This window comes from Pipistrellus hanaki, assembly GCF_964339955.1.
Source record: "Pipistrellus hanaki genome assembly, chromosome: 8".
NCBI lineage: Eukaryota > Metazoa > Chordata > Mammalia > Chiroptera > Vespertilionidae > Pipistrellus > Pipistrellus hanaki.
Genome location: NC_140510.1, coordinates 38,172,156 through 38,191,030, shown reverse-complemented (window position 1 = coordinate 38,191,030; position 18,875 = coordinate 38,172,156). Strand labels below are relative to the sequence as shown.

At 35.3% G+C, this 18,875-nt stretch overlaps 1 protein-coding gene across 10 annotated transcripts in view; it reads right to left on the bottom strand.

The window, feature by feature from the left end:
• SLC4A10 (solute carrier family 4 member 10) overlaps window positions 1-18,875 on the bottom strand; it is a 215,688-nt gene that overhangs the window by 120,165 nt on the left and 76,648 nt on the right. For all 10 annotated transcript variants that reach the window (XM_084891509.1, XM_084891514.1, XM_084891510.1 and 7 more), the window contains exon 2: window positions 14,085-14,166. In XM_084891509.1, the coding sequence (XP_084747635.1) occupies window positions 14,085-14,166 (82 nt within the window). The remainder of the gene's footprint in view (window positions 1-14,084; window positions 14,167-18,875) is intronic.

The following is an 18,875-nucleotide window of genomic DNA, read 5'->3' as shown; positions in this document are numbered from 1 at the left end:
TAGCACTCAAAGAGTGGCTTACAGTTTAAGTTAGTCAAGAAACAGGATAATAAGGAATGCTTATAGGATATGATAGCTGCACATAAAAAAGATAACCATCCAATTGTTACAGACTCAAATCCAAAGAAAACAGCAGTGAATAATACAAATTTGAATATAAATAAAAGCAATAAATAATACTAATCTGTAGAAGTTCATAACAGAGTGAAATCAAGGATACTCTGGGCAAGCAAGGGAAGTTTCATGGAAAAGGTAAAACTTGAGTTGGGTCATAGTATGTAGAGCATGGGGGGAAATAAGATGAGATAGAGCATCTATTTTTTCATTTTTTATATTTATTTCAGGGATAGGAAGGGGGGAGATAGAGATAGAGATAGAGATAGATGAGAGAGAGAGAGAGAGAGAGAGAGAGAGAGAGAGAGAGAGAGAGAGAGAGAGAGAGAGAAACATCAATGATGAAAGAGAATCGTTGATTGGCTGCCTCCTACTTTGGATTAAGCCCACAATCTGGGCATGTGTCCTGACCAGGAATCAAACTGTGGCCTCCTGTTTCATAGATCGATGCTCAAACACTGAGCCACAATAGCCAGACAGGGCTTCTATTTTAATAATGACTGAAGCTTGCAATTTCACTATTATTTTAAAGCATTTATGTTTTGTTGTTTTATTTTGCAAGGAATGGGGAGAAAAGAGATCAACATATATTGATACTTAAAAAATGAAAACAAAAGAGAAGGTGTTACTCTCTACCTTCCCAACTTCATTTTAACTAATTTATAATTTCTGAACAGCCCTGCCACTTTTGGAAATGACCAAAAATGTGAAACTGTAAAATTTTCCAGATTTAGTTTTATATTGTACTAGAGGCCCATTGCACAAAGATTCATGCAATAAGCTTTCCTTCCCCTGGCTGCTGGCACTGGTTTTCCTCCAGCACCCAGGAACCAGGCCTTCACTCCAGCCACAGTGGAGAAAGCCTCTTCAGTCTTCAGTCTTTAGTCTTTAGTCATCTTCAGCCTTCAGTCTTCAGGCTTCAGTCGTCTTCTGTCTTCAGGCTTCAGGCTTCGCTCAGGCCAGAGTCTTAAGTCTAAGCTCCATGCCTGTGTATGCAAATTAGCCAGCCATCTTAGTTGTGTTAATTTGCATACCCACTCCTGATTGGTTGGTGGGTGTCATGAAGGTATGGTCAATTTGCATATTTCTCTTTTATTAATGTAGATTATTCAAAAGACATATGCACATGTAGAAAGCGGCTTATTTGAGGACTTGTGGTAATTAGAAACACAAAGGCTTGCTTAGAAAAACTCAAGAGTCATTGAGGAGGAAATCAGAGTTCCATGAAGACAGTTGTGGAATTCAACTGTGAAACTGAAGGAATAAAACAAAATATCTGAAAGCAAAGGTGAAAAATACTTGACATTCCTATATAGATGTTTGCAAATAAGTAGATAGTCTTGTAGTGTGGGGTTTTTTTTCATTTGTTTTTTTTTTTGTTTGTTTTTTTTAGGGCCACAATATTTTAGCAGCTTCTCTCATTGGAGATAGAATCTATTCTTCCAACCCTTGAATCTGAATTTGGGTATGTGACGTGTTTTGACCTATGAGACATTAGCAAATGTGACAGAAACAAAGGCTCAACAAATACATGGGCATTGGTTTTTCCTCTCCTGCTTCTGGGGACTCTTATGTCACCATGCAATCAGGTCTATCAGCTATATCCACCAGTATACACTCCCTTGGCACCTTCTACTTCCCAATAAAACTTTTCAAATTTCAATCAAATAACTAACAATATCATCAGGTACATAATGCCCCTGGTAGGATCTATAGTTAGCAATATGGTCTGTTTAATCATGTTTCTATTTGCAGTACCTGGCATATTAAGAGCTCAGCAAGTGTTTCTTGAATAAATAAATGAAAACAAATCTTAACTCCTTTTTACAGCATTTTATGCTGCAGTAGGCTGAAAAAATTCAACTGATGGCTCACAAAAGAGGAGATCAGACTTCAAGGAATAGGATATGTATTGGCAAGTGAAATGTAGATGGTATGCCTTGTGAAGTGGGGTGGGGAACAAAAATGGTCCAGAAATATATATTAGTCTACTTAACCTCTTTTTACCAGGAAGTAAACAGTTGTTATTACTTTAACATTTATTGCAATAAACATGGATTTACACTGACATATAAAAACCATGTTTCTCATTTTTTCAATTTTTTTGCAGGAAATTTTAGATGAAAACAATGGTTTGCACAAGTGCCTGAAGCTGGCTCACCAGTTCTCCTGAAGCAGCTGTGCACACCTCTTCCTCACTGTGTGCTCAGTGAAAACACTTTGGTGATGTGTTTTCAACCACAGAAAAAGTAGATAACCATGAATTTTGACAAAAGCCATAAATCAAAGCTGTGGGTGAGTGGGGGAGGGGATGTTTAGTGGGAGGGTTATCAGAACATCATTACCTGGTGCCTGATAGAAAAATAGAAAGATAACGATGAAATTTCCTAAATTTTCTTTTCTTTTCTTTTTCTTTTGTTTTTTGGCTGCTGAACAGTTTTCTGTAGTGAGATGTGATCTGCTCAATTTACCTTAATAAGGCTGCCTTCATTTTCTAGAAAGATCCACTTGCACAGTTCTATAATTACGTGGTTATTGAGTAAGTATCTACCTCTGAGTGAAGAATATAAAATTATTATTTGGGATGAGGAGGGGAAAGCATAAAGCTCAGATGCTGGAAAGTGAAATTAGGAGGCATCCTTGCCCCTACATTCATTTTCATCCTCAGATTTACATAGGATTTACAAAGAGACTGTTAGGAAGAAGAAAAGCTAAACCCAAATCCCTTTGCTTTGAGATTTAAAATCACTAAACCATTTATGTGCCCTAAATGACAACAAGCAGAAATAGATACATTCCCTCCCTTCCATCCCCAGCTGGAGGAAAGGTCACCTCTGGGAAGAGAGTCTGACCCATTTCCCAAACTCAACAGCAGCCACTAGACTGCAAAGGATGTGTGCGCGCACCGCTGGATCTAAGCCCATCACAGGACTGATGCTAAAGGTCTTTACAACAAAGTCACTTAGGTACGAGTGGAGAAAGGGGACACATGTGCCCTTACAATAAGGGAAATTAAAGACTTAGGTCACTAAGAAGTTTAATACTTAAGGCTCAAGGCAGGTTTTGGTACATGTGTATGAGGATGAGGAGGTTATGTGGCTAAATGAACAAGACTCTACAGATAAATTATGAAGGATCAATAGCTGTAGTGGACAGGACCTTCCACCACATGATGGGGCTTGTGGGGGGGCACATAACTCTAGTGTAACTTGCATTACCCCAACTCCTTGAATGCCACCAGATTTCTACCTGGTGACAGAAGAAACTGAAACTATAGTAATGGGCTAGGCCAGTGGACGGCAAACTGTGGATCGAGAGCTGCAGATTGCCCCTCTGTTGGCTAATGAGTTTGCCGACCACTGTCCTAGACTCTCGATTCCAATCATTACAGGCTGTTGTTGTTCCTTGTGATTAAGCCCCTGCCAGTGGTCGGCAAACTCATTAGTTGACAGAGTGCCAAAACATGGCTCACGAGCCGCAGTTTGCTGACACCTGGGCTAGGCTGTCCAGTGTTAAACATTAGTTGACATAAATCTTGAGGGGCAAATCTAGCATATAAGGTCCATAATTTTATCTTCATTTTTCACTGTTATAGAATTAATACCTGGACAAATGTCTACACTTAATAATAGGCAGTCAAAAGAGAGTTGGAGGAATGACTGAATGAGTGAATCTGAGATTAGCAACAGGTTAGAGGCATTAAAGTCTGATTCAACCATAGTTGAAGTAACCCTAGGAAAGCATAAGAGGAGAATTCCAGGAGAAATATAATATATTTCCAGAACTCTACCAGGCAGGTAGTACCTCTGAGTTATTATATTTTGAATGCTATAACCAAATATGACTTAATTTTATTTATTTATTTATTTATTTATTTATTTATTTATTTATTTATTTTTAATGTATTTTATTGATTTTGTACAGAGAGGAAGGGAGAGATAGAGAGTTAGAAACATCAATGAGAGAGAGTCATCGATCAGCTGCCTCTTGCACACCCCCTACTGGAGATATGCCCGCAAACAAGGTTCATGCCCTTGACCGGAATCGAACCCGGGACCCTTCAGTCCCCAAGCCGATGCTCTATCCACTGAGCCAAACCGGTCCCGGCAAATGTGACTTAATTTTATATCTCAAGATGATAAAGCCAGACATAACTTTTTATTTTTAAAAAAATTATATTTGACTAGAGGCCTGATGCATGAAATTTATGCAAGAGTAGGCCTTCCTTCCCTAGGCTGCCAGCACCAGCCTCCCTCTGGCGCCCAGGTCCTGGGCTTGCCTTGCAGCCCCGGCTTCATCTGGAAGGACATCAAGACTAATTAGCAAATTACACTTTTATTATGATAGATGGTATTTTTTTAATACATCTACCCTACTTCAAATTTCTTTCTTCTTCCAAAAGGTATAAAGTAAGTTTCTGTGGTTTTCAAGAAGCATGAACAATTTTCAGGATATTTTTCAAGCCCTTCATTTATACAGAGTGAGCAGTCCTTTTCAAATGTAAAACTTATGAGCTTTTCTTGACTTTACAGAAAGAGGAATGGAGAAGGTGAGAGAGAGAAACATTGATGTAAGAGAAAACACTCATCCCAGGCATGTGTCCTGAACAGAAATCAAAACAGTAAACCTCTGGTGCATGGAACAATGTCCAACCAACTGAGCCATACTAGCCTGGGCAAGTGCTTTTTTAATAGTTAAAGAGAATGCAGATTAATCAATATTAAGAGAAAGGTAAAGTGAGATAGCAGGAGATAAATAAGCCATTTCTATAAATAGTCAATAGCTTAACTTACTAAGCATGACTTTCATTTTCATGATCAACATCAACATTGTTGCTGCATTGGAATTGCTGACACTATAGTTTTAATCACTGAGATGCCATAAAACGATTTCTTGCTATACTATTATCCAAATAAATCATGGCAATTTATCATTATAAGAAAAAACAGTTATTCAAAGAAAAAAATATGTATAATTCTAAATACTTTAACTAGAAATTAGAAATCTTTTGCTAATAAGACTGTAATTCTTTCATTACAAAAGCTCCTAAGGTAATCTAAAAGCAGTTTATAAAGTAGCCACAAACAATATTCATAACCCTCTTGACACATGGACAAAACAAAAGTTTAATATACCAGCAGAAAATTAAAATTTTGCTTTCTCCTAATTATTATTTCAGTCATTTTAGGTTCCTGTTTTATTTTCCCAGGTGAAGCTCATTGAGGGTAAAATGATAGAGAAAGGAAAGAAAGAAAATCAGGTTTTTTCGTTCATTGTGCCATTAGCAGTTCTGACATGCGAAAGGCAGTAGAAATGATAAGGTATCCAGGAAAGAGGGAAGATAGAGAGGGAGTGAACAAATTTACTGAGAGAAAATATAAAAGAGAGCACTGAAAAGAGTAGTCTCAGACTATTGGCCCATAGTGGAATCCGTTCTACTGAGGTTCTAGTGATACCTATACTGCTAAAATTATAGATATATGTCATTTAAAAATCAAGAACATTGGCTTAGCTGGTTTGGCTCAGTGGATAGAGCATAAGCCTGTGGACAGAAGGCCCGAGTTCGATTCCGGACAAGGACAGGCTCTTGGTCGAGGCACATGCAGGAGGTAACCAATCAATGTGTTTCTCCTACATAGACTTTCTCTCTGTCTTTCCCTCTCCCACTTCCTCTAAAAATTAATGGGAAAAATATACTCGAGTAAAAATTTTTTTAAAAATCAAGAATATTACTTTTTTCGATTATTTAATGTGCATTTATTATCAGCATGAATATCCATTGACAATTTTTAAATGTAAACATTTATGTGCAAAGTGGCCACTGCAATTTTTTTTTTCTCAATGGGGAGTCACATGCTCTATCAACATTACTGGTTATCTAAACCTCCTTTGATAATAAAGAACATAAACAGAAACTCGGCTCAGTGCTTGTGTCCCATTAGCACTTAACTCTCATTGGTGAAAGATGATAACTTCATAGGAAAAGTCCCAATGGATGTTAGTCTACTCCTGCTTATACTGTGAGAAGGTCCTCTGGAAAGGAGATAACCTTGAGGCTATGATTACATGCAACCAAGGAGCTTTAAAGTAGAATATCCCAACTGGGAAAGATTAGCAAGTGAAATAGAGATTTAATAAATTTATCATGAAATAAACTAAGTTGATCACCTTCATAGGACCACTCCCACAGTATTAAACTATATAACTAAATAAAGAACACACAGAAGTCTCAAATGCCTGAAAAACTCAAAATAAAAGTATAGTGTTGCCGAAGCCGGTTTGGCTCAGTGGTAGAGCGTCAGTCTGCAGACTGAAAGGTCCCAGGTTCGATTCCGATCAAGGGCATGTACCTTGGTTGCGGGCACATCCCTGGTAGGGGGTGTGCAAGAGGCAGCTGGTCGATGTTTCCCTCTCATCGACATTTCTAGCTCTCTATCTCTCTCCCTTTCTCTCTGTTAAAAATCAATAAAATATATATTTTTTAAAAAGTATAGTGTTAACATAACCCTATATGATAGTACAGGATGTGGCAAAAGTCGAACTATAGTTGTTTATTTGTGTATTATTATTTATTACTTTTTGTACTATTTTTCTTGCAAACAACTGTAAACCTACTTCTGTCCCACCCTGTATTAAGAAGCTTTGGTTATTTGTGGTTTGTCAATAAAGAAATAATATATCTGCCATAAAATTCCCACTTGGAGGATTATCTATACATATAAAAGCCCAGCGACCAGAACGGCAGAACAACCAGAATGACCAGAATGACCAGTGGCTATGGCACACACTGCAGCAGCCAACCATCCTGATCAGGGCCCTAATCGACCCCCGCTCCCTGGCCAGCCCAGCTCCTGATTGGCCCCCAACACCTTAATTGGGGGTTGGGGTGGCCGGCGGATGAGCCCCCATCAGAGCAAGCTGGTAGGATCCCACCGGAGCCTCTAGATTGGTAAAATTGGTAAAATTAGTAAAATTCTTTTTACCAATTATATCTCTGAAATAATAATTGATTGAAAATATTACATAATCATACATACACAAACACAGTTATCCTCATTCACAGAAGATATGTTTTTAAGTCACATAAATACCAAATACCCCAAATACTGTACCATGTCTTTGGTACATAGAGAGTAGTATTAAACAAAGCCTGACTTTAAGGAATGATGGAGACATATTTACAATAGAGGCTCTTATTCTAAAATTGACTGCCTAAAAAATGACATTCTAAGCTAGGGATATAAAATGTACAAGCAGGATCCCTAAATTATAAAACCATAAATTTGCAGAATTGTTTAGCCACATATATACATTAGAATATGTTACTATCCCTATGCAAACACATCTACAACTACTTGTACATGGTGTAAAAACCATGTGCAAATTTTAAAAAATACTTTAGATATTTCAAATTTCCTTAGAATTACAATATACTGTAAAAGTAGATTATAAATAACTAACAAGTTACCACTCACTTCAAATATAAAGAATATCATGAATAAATTATGTACCAAAAAAATGATGTGGGTCACAAACAAAAATTATGTGAAACAACCGGGACCGGTTTGGCTCAATGGATAGAGTGTCGGCTTGGGGACTTAAGGGCCCTGGGTTCGATTCCAGTCAAGGGCATGTACCTTGGTTGCGGGCATATCCCCAGTAGGGGGTGTGCAAGAGGCAGCTGATCAATGACTCTCTCTCATTGATGTTTCTAACTCTCTATCTCTCTTCCTTCCTCTCTGTACAAAAATCAATAAAATACATTTTTTTAAAAAAATTATGTGAAACAATTAAAGCGAAGAAACATGGAAATAATATATAACTCAACTGAGAGTTCATTTTAGGAATTAAAGCAAATTCTACAAATAAAAATTTTAAGAGAATATTCTCTCTCTCTCTCTCTTTTTAAAATATATTTTATTGATTTTTTTACAGAGAGGAAGGGAGAGAGATAGAGAGCTAGAAACGTCGATGAGAGAGAAACATCGACCAGCTGCCTCTTGCACACCCTCTACTGGGGATATGCCCGCAACCCAGGTACATGCCCTTGACCAGAATCGAACCTGGGACCTTTTAGTTCGCAGACCGACGCTCTACTACTGAGCCAAACCGGTTTTGGAGAGAATATTCTCTTATTTGATTCTTATATTTAGGATACCCATGAAAAAATAGAAAAGTTCATTATGCAATGTGCACAGGTGGCAAAGATAGCTCAAGAAGGAAATGAAATTTAATATTGGCTTTTTTTTTTCTGAAATCTTTAGTATTAGTCTGTCTTTCTAATTTCCATGCTCAAATATCCAAAGTTTTTGGCATGCAAAATGTACAATTTCAAATGGATTCTGTGTAATTAATTAACTCTACTAATTATTACCAGTGCATCAAATACAACTTGGAATTGCCCCATCAACTGATGTTGAAAATCCTCTTATCAACAACATTAAGTTGCACAAAAGTTGACCAATAATAGCAGGGGAAAATGGTTGGAATAAAGAAACAATATGATTATTTTGTGGTACAGCAAAGACAGGAATCCTATATAATAAAATGGTAATATGCAAATTGACCCTAACTGCAGAATGACTGGGAACAGCTGGTTGCTATGATGAGCACTGACCACCATGAGGCAGACGCTCAACGCAGAAGCTGCCCCTTGGTGGTCAGTGCACTCCCACAGGGTTAGCTTCACTCAGCCACAAACCAGGCTGAAGGGCTCCTGGGCTGCCAGAGAGATGTCTGACTGCCAGCTAAGGCCCAATCCCCCAGGGAGTGAGCTGAAGCCAGCAGGTGGACATCCCCCGAGGGCTTCTGGGCTGCCAGTTTAGGCCCGATCCCCTGGGGAGTGGGCCTACATTGGCAGGTGGACATATCCAGAGGGCTCCCAGACTGCCAGATGGCACAGGCCAGGCTGAGGGACCATCCTCCCCCAGCGCAGGAGTTTTCGTGCACCATGCCTCTAGTTTAAAATAAGGAAACAGGAAGTTATAATGAAAACAGTCTTCAGTGGGAGTGAGGCTTCTTTCCTATTTGTGAGAATTGGAATTTATTAATTATAAAACTTTCAAATGTTTGCAAAATCGTTTGGAGAACTATTGTGATATGAGTACTAATTATCAAATTCCTTATTGCTTCATAATATGACCGTCTCAACTTTTAAAAATAGTCATGATTAAGTGAGTACATGCACTCCAGTCTTCCAGTGAATGGTAATCTTGCGGCATTCAGTCACCTATAGACAAGGTGCATTTGAATCCTAGCTCTAAGGCTTGCTAGTCATGTAGACTGGGGAAGTTAATCTTCTGTGTTTAGTTTCTTTATTTGTAAAATGGACATCATACTAATACCTCATCAAGTAAATTCAAGGATTAATTCATTCTTCACTATCTGATCTCTTGAAAATATTTAAATTTCATCTCCAGTCATTCTTTATCTCCAGGTGCACTATCCTAATGCTTTAGCCACACCATGTTTGCCATCACCTGCACACAACTGATCCTTCCTTCTTTGCCTTCAGAACTGCTATTCATTTTTCAAAGCCTGCCTCTGCCTCCCTGAAGACACCTTTGGTTTCTCTCAGCAGATTCCACAATTTCCTTCTAGTGGCAATTTTTTGGAAATAAAAGATTAGAAAAAAAAAAAAAGTGTAGGCCTAATTTTTAACTTTTCCTTTTCTTTTTTTCCCCCCACCACCGTATTTTTTACCTCAGTTGTAAAATACTGTGTTATAATTATAGGTGCTACCAATGATAAATAAGAATCATGTTGTATGATAGCTTTGTGCTAAGTGCTTTTATTGCATTTTCTCTGGATGTTGGGTCCATCATGCATTAAGGTTCCCAAAGGAAATAAACTAGTAGCATAACTATTTTTTCCGTCAAATGGAATGAGGAAAAGAATATAAATATAGAGGTATCATTTTCTCTATTAAATCCTTGACTTTAAAGTAATTTAATATTTGCTAAAAGCAATATATGATAAAGAAAATGTTTTTATTTAATTTGTAAGCCAGATTTAAAGATTAGTTTAAATTTTCCATTAAAGTTTTATATTTATGAATTCTTGAATAACAGAATAAAAAATAACTAGGTTTATCTTCATACAGCAAAACATAATTAGAAACTACTGTATTTACATGTTAGATGTTTGAAGGGTGATTAAATATTTGATGAGTGTTAATTATGTACCTAATTACATTATATAAATTTAATTTCTTAGTGACATATTATTGAACAAATCAATATAACACACAATGAAAGACCACCTCACACTCATTAGGATGGTTGCTATCAAACAAACAGAAAGTAAGAAGTGTTAGCAAGGATTTTGTTTAGCATCTATCTAGTTTAATAAAAAGTGCTGAAATCAATAAAAATATATATTTTTTAAATGGTGGGCAAAGCAGGGGGATGAGGAATGGAGGACATCTGTAACAGTATCAACAATAAAAATTAAATTTAAAAAATAAGATAAATAAAAATGACACTAATCTCTGCCATTTCCTGGTCACATGCAATTCTGATTTTCATTTCCTCTCATGGCCAAGGCAAGGAGTTTCAGAGCCTTTTCGCTCTCTGAAATAGTTCTCAGCCCTCAGGCTAAGAATCGAATGTGAAGGTCCTGCCAATTACCGAATATGTCTGTTAGTACTGTTCAGGGACCTGGGAAACGATCAATAAGTGGGTCAGCTTCCTCAGGAAACAGACTCTGAGGAGTGTTCAAAGGGTTTGTTGAAGCCAATGGCCTGCAATAACTTCTGTGAGGAAATGTGGGCAGCAGCATTGGGAAGCGAAAAAATTCCTGTGCAGCTGCAATGAAGGCCTCAGTTTCCACAGGAGGCTCTGAAGCGGAGACGACCCTTCAGAGTTATACCAAACTGAGGCGGGGATGAGAGTAGAGGGAGGAAGCTTTAAGCTCTTTCATTGACCATGAATTGAATTCAATAGGCAAGGAGCAGCTCCCCTACGCTAAATGTACTATCTGGAGAATGATTTAGGTTCGAACCAACTGCAGGCAACACCCATGGCAAATGTGGAAACAAGTGCCTCCGTGTTAAGAGGGGACATTGGTGATTCATCATAACACCCACGACTGGGTTCACAGACTTAGAAATTTTTAAAATATAAATAAAATTATTACCTGGCCTATCTATACTAAAGGGTTATTTATTGTTTATTTAAAATTTAAATTTAGCCCTGACTGGTTTGGCTCAGTAGATGGAGTGTCGGCCTGCCGACTCAAGGATCCCGGGTTCGATTCCAGTCAAGGACATATACCTTGGTTGCAGGCACATCCCCTGTAGGGGGTGTGCAGGAGGCAGCTGATTGATATTTCTCTCTCATCCATGTTTCTAACTCTCTCTCCCTCTCCCTTCCTCTCTATTAAAAAAAAATCAATAAAATATATTTTTAAAATAAATAAATTCCAATTTAACTGAGCATTATGTATTTTATCTGGTCACTGTATATACTGCACTTGTACTAAAGGGTAAGTACAAGAAAGAATTTTAAGGGTATTAATGCCTTATTCCTTTTGTAATCTTATTCTTTAAAAAGTACTAGTTCAACAAGAATGTGGGAGACCAAAATGAAAATTGGTTAACCTTAATAATTTTGACTCTATTCAAGATCCTGAAGTGGTCTAACTATAGAGACTCAATGCTTCTAGCTACATTTTACTATCAGAAACGGAAGTATGCTTAGGAAGAATACTAGCAATACTAACAAGGGAGGATGGTGAGAAAGACATAGCAATCAGTATATAGAAAAGGAAAGAATTGGAGCAAAGGCAGTAAGAACAAAAAGGGATAAGAGGAAACACCCTGAGATAGATTCAAAGAATTTTCTGACTACATGATGTAGAAAAATAGGAAGTAAGCAAAATCTAATAAAATTGCATGCTCTTGATTTTATGTAATAAGAGAAGAGAGAAATGATATGATATATATAAAACAAAAGAATAAATAGGTTTTGCCAAAACTGGTTTGGCTCAATGGATAGAGCATCGGTCTGTGGACTGAAGGGTCCCAGGTTCCATTCCAGTCAAGGGCATGTACATTGGTTGCGGGCACATCCCCAGTGGGGGGTATGCAGAAGGCAGCTGGTCGATGTTTCTCTCTCATCGACGTTTCTAGCTCTCTACCCCCATCCCTTCCTCTCTGTGAAAAATAAATAAAATATATATTTTTAAAAAGAATAAATAGGTTTAGAAGGAGAAAATAATACATTTGACAAATCATTCATCAGAATGTATAATATGTATGAATACTCTAATATACACCAAATTGTTGATATTGGTCAGGTATTCATTTTCCATTAAACATATTTCACCTGAGACTTTATAGATATTTTTAACCATCTGGAATTTCTACAAGCTGTATACTAAGGATGTTAAATTATACCAGTAATTATATTAGCTGAGTATATACACAGTTCTGAGAAACAGTAATTTTCAAATTTAAAATTTTAATTGAAAGGTTGGTTGCCACAGGGTGGGGGGGGGGGGGGGAGAAATGGTAAGAGATTAGCCAAAAGGTACTTTTTAAACTTCTAATTATAAAATAAGTATATTCTGGGGATCTACTATACAGCATGGTGACTACAGTTAATAACACTTTATTACATACTTGAATGTTGCTAAAAGAGTAAATCTTAAATCTTTGCCACATACAAAAAAAGGTAATTATGTAAAGCGATGAATGTGTTAACTAGCCTTATTATGTTAATCATTTCTCAATAACTATGTATATCAAATCATCATATAAAACAACTTAAATTTACACAGTTATATATCAAGTAGAAGCCTGGCCTGTGGGGATCAAGCCAAAATCAGCTCTCGGACATGCCTGAGGAGTCCCAGATTGCGAGAGGGTGTAGCCAGGCCAAGGGACCCCACTGGTGCACGGTCAGGTCCTCATTGGCTGGACACCAGCAGCAAGCTAACCTACCAGTCAGAGCATCTGCCCCCTGGTTTTCAGTGTGCATCATAGTGACTGGTCGAATGGTCAAATGAATGGTTGGACACATAGCATATTAGGCTTTTATATAGGATTATATTTCAGTAAAATAAAATTAAAACAAATACATAAAATTTTAATTGAAGGAAAATTTTATAAAATGTGTTTGTCTTCAATAGCAATTCTGAAATAGATATAAAATACCAAATATCTTGTATCTCACTAGTAATAATTTTGGGTTAAAAAATAAAAATGAACTAGTAGTATAGTGGATACATTAAATTGCAATGTAATGACAACTGTCAATACTTATTGTAACTCATATGTCGGGTACTATTCTAAGTATTTTTCTCTTTATTCTTAAAAAAAAGAAAACTTTAGAAAATACATTCCATTGTTATCCTTATTTTAACAGTGCAAAGAAGTAAACTGGCTGAAGATTCTGTAGTAAATAAGGCAGAACTAACATTTGAAATCATTATAATTTGGTTTCAGAGTTACTACCAAGAATATACCACTTCCCTGTTGAAGTATTTGACCTTCTTCCTTATTGAAGAGACTACAAACAACTGGTGCCTCCAACCACTCTCTCTCCCAGATATCAGAGGAAATATTGTCGCTAACTCTCCCACTGACGGCCTATTCTGGCAACTAGGTTGGGTTGGATGTCTCTCCTGTCCTATTCTCCCCTCTCACACACCACCACATTTATTGGTCTGACATCACTTTTTTCTTTTCATTCCTCAGTTGATTGTATCTCTTTGAAATAAGGAATATTAAAATATTGGAGCACAACACAGTGCCTGGAATATAGCAGAGGTTCAGTAAGTGTCTGCCAAAGAATGCTCTTACTTTTCCAGGTCTGCCTGTTGGCATTGCAGCTGCACCAAAACAATCACATCCATTGCCACCTTTATTCTGATATAGACTGTTGCAATTCTCTACACTGTAGCATATTTCACATTTCTCTTTGAAACAGAGATAACAATAGCTATCCCAAGTGGGAAAAATGTCTTACCTTCTAAATCTTCTTTCTCAAAGTGTGTTTTGAGAATAGAGCGAGTTCCACCCCTATCCACAACTGCCTCTTCATCATTTCTCTGTAGAATGGGAAAAAGGAAGACTAAGTAGAAATACATATATTTTTCTTACTTTCAGAAAATAAAAGTTCTTCAGAGATAAGATTACTATTTATTTACAAGATATATCTGTTAAAGAAATAACAATGATTACAATTAATAAATGTATTTTTAAAGTTAGGAACTCCAAGTATTTTTTGCTTCTAACATTTTTAATTAAATTTATTGCAGTGACATTGATTAATAAAATTATATAGATTTCAAATGTACAATTCTATGATGCATTCTCTATATTTTGCTTTGAGTGTTTGCCACCCAAAGTCAAATTTCCTTCTGTCACCATATATTTGCCTCCCCCATCCTCCCATTAGCCTTTACTAGCCTCTCTACTCCCCTTTTCCTCTGGTAACTACTATACTATTGTCTGTGTCTACGGAATACTGTCACTGTGACAGCAAGGATGGATCTTGAGAATATCATGTTAAGCAAAATAAGTCAGAAGAAGTAAAAAAAAACAACCATATGATTTTACTCATATGTGGGATTTAAAACTGAAAGCAACAAATGAACAAATAAAAAAATAAGCAAGCACTCATAGACAGACAACAGAAAATTTGTAATATGATCTAATATATTAGAGTTTTAATTTAGTCAGTTAAAACTATTTGTATATGACTATTCTATTTGGTTACCAAGTGTTAATTTAAGGAAAAGGATTAAAATTAATTTGGCCACATATTTAGGAATCAAATAGTATTTGATTTTCCATGAATTGAAGACAAACATTCCAGTTGGCATCATTTGTTAAGCATATAAAAAATGGAAAATAAACAATTATCTTGTTGATTTAGTAACATGCATTTCTATCTCTGATAAAGAATTATTGTTAACAAGATGATATTTTGACCTACAGATGAAAAATATAAAAATCATTAGCATTAACACCACTCATGCTATGGTAGAGTGGCAAAATTATATTGCCATTAAAAATGGGGTGAAGGGGTCTAATCCTTTGAAAGCAATTAGTAGCAATTATTAAGTAAACTACAACTCTAATTATTTTGTTTCAGTGTAATGCATTTATTAAAACAAAACTGTAAAGTACAGTCATATGCATTAAACTTCCATTCAATTTCTTTTTTTTTAAAACCTATTTAGAATGGCTGGGAAAAGGTTCGAGCATATGCATATTGTACATACTCAAAACAATATGCCCACTGATTTGGTTCTCAATAAAATGGAGAGACGGGTGTATATCGTTTATTTTGACCATGCATAAATACACAAAATTCAGATGACTTCCAATATTTATATGATTGGTAACACCTATCTATTTCTAACCCTATCATTGTATATAGTACAAGGGCATGTTTGAAACCCTGTAGTCTTTTATCTTTCTGAAAATGTGAACTAAGACAAGTCAGGGCAAAGTGTTTGAAATCAGAGTTAATGAAACCTATGCCATAAATGAGATAAAACTGAAAATGAAGATACAATTCAGAGCCCATTGCTCTTCTGTTTGGCAAAATTTTAAATATCTGTTGGCTTGAGCAATAATATCAATAGAAAAAAACTAAAGATGGTATTGATATAATATTCCTGAGCCAAACAAATGCAAGCTTCAGCCTATTTAGAATCTATTCTTGATATATTTACAAATCAAACTTATCCCCTGCGTGAGATATATTCAAATATATGTCACATTGGAATGCATCTCTGACCTCTGGAATGTTGTTAAGATAAATGCAAAAAGCTAATTATGCATCCATGTTCAAAGTCAGAAGGAAGACTATTCCACTAGATTTTACAATGGTGTTCTCTTAAAACAATTGCAAAATGGAAAGCTTTATATAGAATATAATAAGATGTTTTCTCCTGTACAATTTTGACTTCAAGACCTGAATCTTTTTTTAACTGATACAAATAATTTTGTCTGTATTCATATAAAATATGTATACTGTTCACATACAAAAGATATTCTAATGATTAGTTAATGTAAAAATACTGAGATAAAATGAAATTTTGAAGAGCAGAGGGGAATCTAAATAGGTAACAGTAATTCTTAAATTACTATAACATTGTAAGCAGAAGTGATCTGTTTAAATATTTGTTTGAAATAACAAGAACTAGAAGCTAGAATATGAATGTAACTCAATGTAAGTGACTCATTTTTGGTTTCCTATACCTTATTCCCTTTAAATACTCTCTGAATGTTTCATAGATGCATCAAGTGAATGATCTTTTAGGCTGAACATTCTCTACACAAATTAATACTGATATATATACACTGAGATTCATCCACTTTGTTTATAGTTCCCAAGGTCATTTCAATATTATTCAAAACTTTTTAATAGGGTATTTCCCTTCCACCACATTACCAGGTAAACATGGGGTATGATGACAGGAATGAAAAGGGTCATACAATACGCGGTGCCAGTCTATGTTGTAACCCCAATACACCAGTACAAAACACTTTTATTTCATTTGGTACTGTTAATCTCTTTAGATTTGTTGAAAATCAAATATATTACTACAGCCTAATTTCTATGTATTTTTATCCATTTAGGAACAAATATTAGCCCTGTACAGGGAGAGATACATAAATGTGTTATGTTGCTTCTCAATACAATTAGCTTTGCTACACTATTGGGTTAACATTTATTAATTTCAGTAAATAATATAGGACAATCTTTAAAAATTTTTGGATATTACCCATTGTGATCTATAATTCAACATAATCACATATTTACATATATGTAACCAAAACAAAAGTTTCACAAATAAACACTTATGTTTACTATAAACAATGTGTCCTAACATTTTCTGTTGCAAGATATTCTAAAATACCAGTCATTAATTAAATCTATTTCAGGACTTAAAAATGAATTGTAGCCTGCGATTTGAAAATCACTGGTGGAGACTATGGCTCTGAGACTGAGAAACAGTAATCACATCTTAATCCATTTATGTAAGCCTCTCACAAAAAAATAATACTTTACTCTTCAAATCAATATTTTTCAATTTCTGAAGTTTTTGCCATGTTAAGTTTAAGGACATTTTATTGTAATGGCATATACCACACATCTTTTCCTGATCTATTTTGGCTTAGCTTTCTATATCTCCCATTCCTTCTCTAGAAAAATATAACATTATATATTATCCTTTCTGGTTAAACCCTGCTTCTGACTAAATTGAATTTGTATTCAGCTATTTTAAAGACACACTCTATGTAATTGGCATAACCCAAATGTATTCTATAATTTTTTAAAATTCGATTACTTTTAAACATTAGGACATTGTCATATTGAACTTGGATGTTTGTAAATATAAATTAGAAATATGTATCCTTTAATAAAGTTTTTAAAGGAAAGAGTTTTGTTTTAACTGAACAATTATTATAAACAGTAGGGGGAAAGCACAGGCTTTCTTCTCAACTCTCACATTTGAAGTAACCTTGAACCAGTATACTCTCTCTTAAAAAAGCAATTAATATAAGCCTACACATTTAAGTGTTAAAATATTCAGAAAAACGTAATTTATTCTAGGATGTTTGTAAGTATCTCTGTGAATATATATAAAATGCATTTTTCTGACTTATTAGAACTCTTGAGCACAGTCTTCAACAAAATAAACTTTTCTAGTTTTATAAGACAAAATCTAACAGCAATCCCATGAGCAGGAAGATTAACTTTTCCAAGTCCTTTTGGTAAGTCTCATCTCATTTGACAATGGGTTAATAGAGAAGAGAGCAGTTTGTTTTCAATTCAGAATTTTCTTCCCTAAAAGTATTTGTCATAACAATTTTTAAAGCAACCACTTTTCTGCCTTTTTGTTAGATAATGGGTATTGGAGAATATGATGTGCTATATATTCTCCACTAGCCACAACAGATTCACTTTCCACTCTTATCCACACTCTGTCTTTATGGATTGCGTCATCAGGCCCCGTTGCTTCTACCTTCCAACTGAGTTCAGCCAATGAGAGATAATGACATAGGACTAGAATAGTAGAAATATATAGACAAATGTATTTTATAAGCATGGCCTGAGAGCTAGTTTTAAAAGTGTTTATTATTTACAAAGCCTCCAAACTTGTCATTTCTCATTAATATTAAAATATTTCACAGAAAACTAAGGTATTCATTCCACTAATGTTAAAACATGTATTTTTTACACATAACATTTCACCACATTATTTACATTCTCTGCTTTAATACAATGTGTTGTTACTACCTATTTCATTAACTGAGAGACAGAAGTTTAACTTCTTGTTTTTCTCATTCATCCCATTACCTTTTGTTTTCAATTATGAAATTAAGAAACTGATATTAACTCATAGATATGATGTTAATATTCAACATATAAATCCATTATGTAATCTCTAGAAGTTACCTTTTTGTCATTACCAAATAAATGCAGGATTTTTACTTCGTAGTCTTCTTGGCCATATCCTCATTACCTTTTATTTTTAATTATGAAATTAAGGAAATTAAGCATTAACATTTAGATTCAATGTTAATATACTACATGTGCATCCATATTTATTCTAGAGGCATTCCTTTTTTTCTCATGTAAACTAAAGTATTATACCAATATAAAAGGTCATGCTTTAACCTCTATAATTATATTAGACTGTATTACATAGGACATTAGATATGAAAGTATCAGTTCAGAGATTAGCTTATCATAGGAGCTTAAGAAAATACTAGTTGACCTAAAACCTAAGCATAA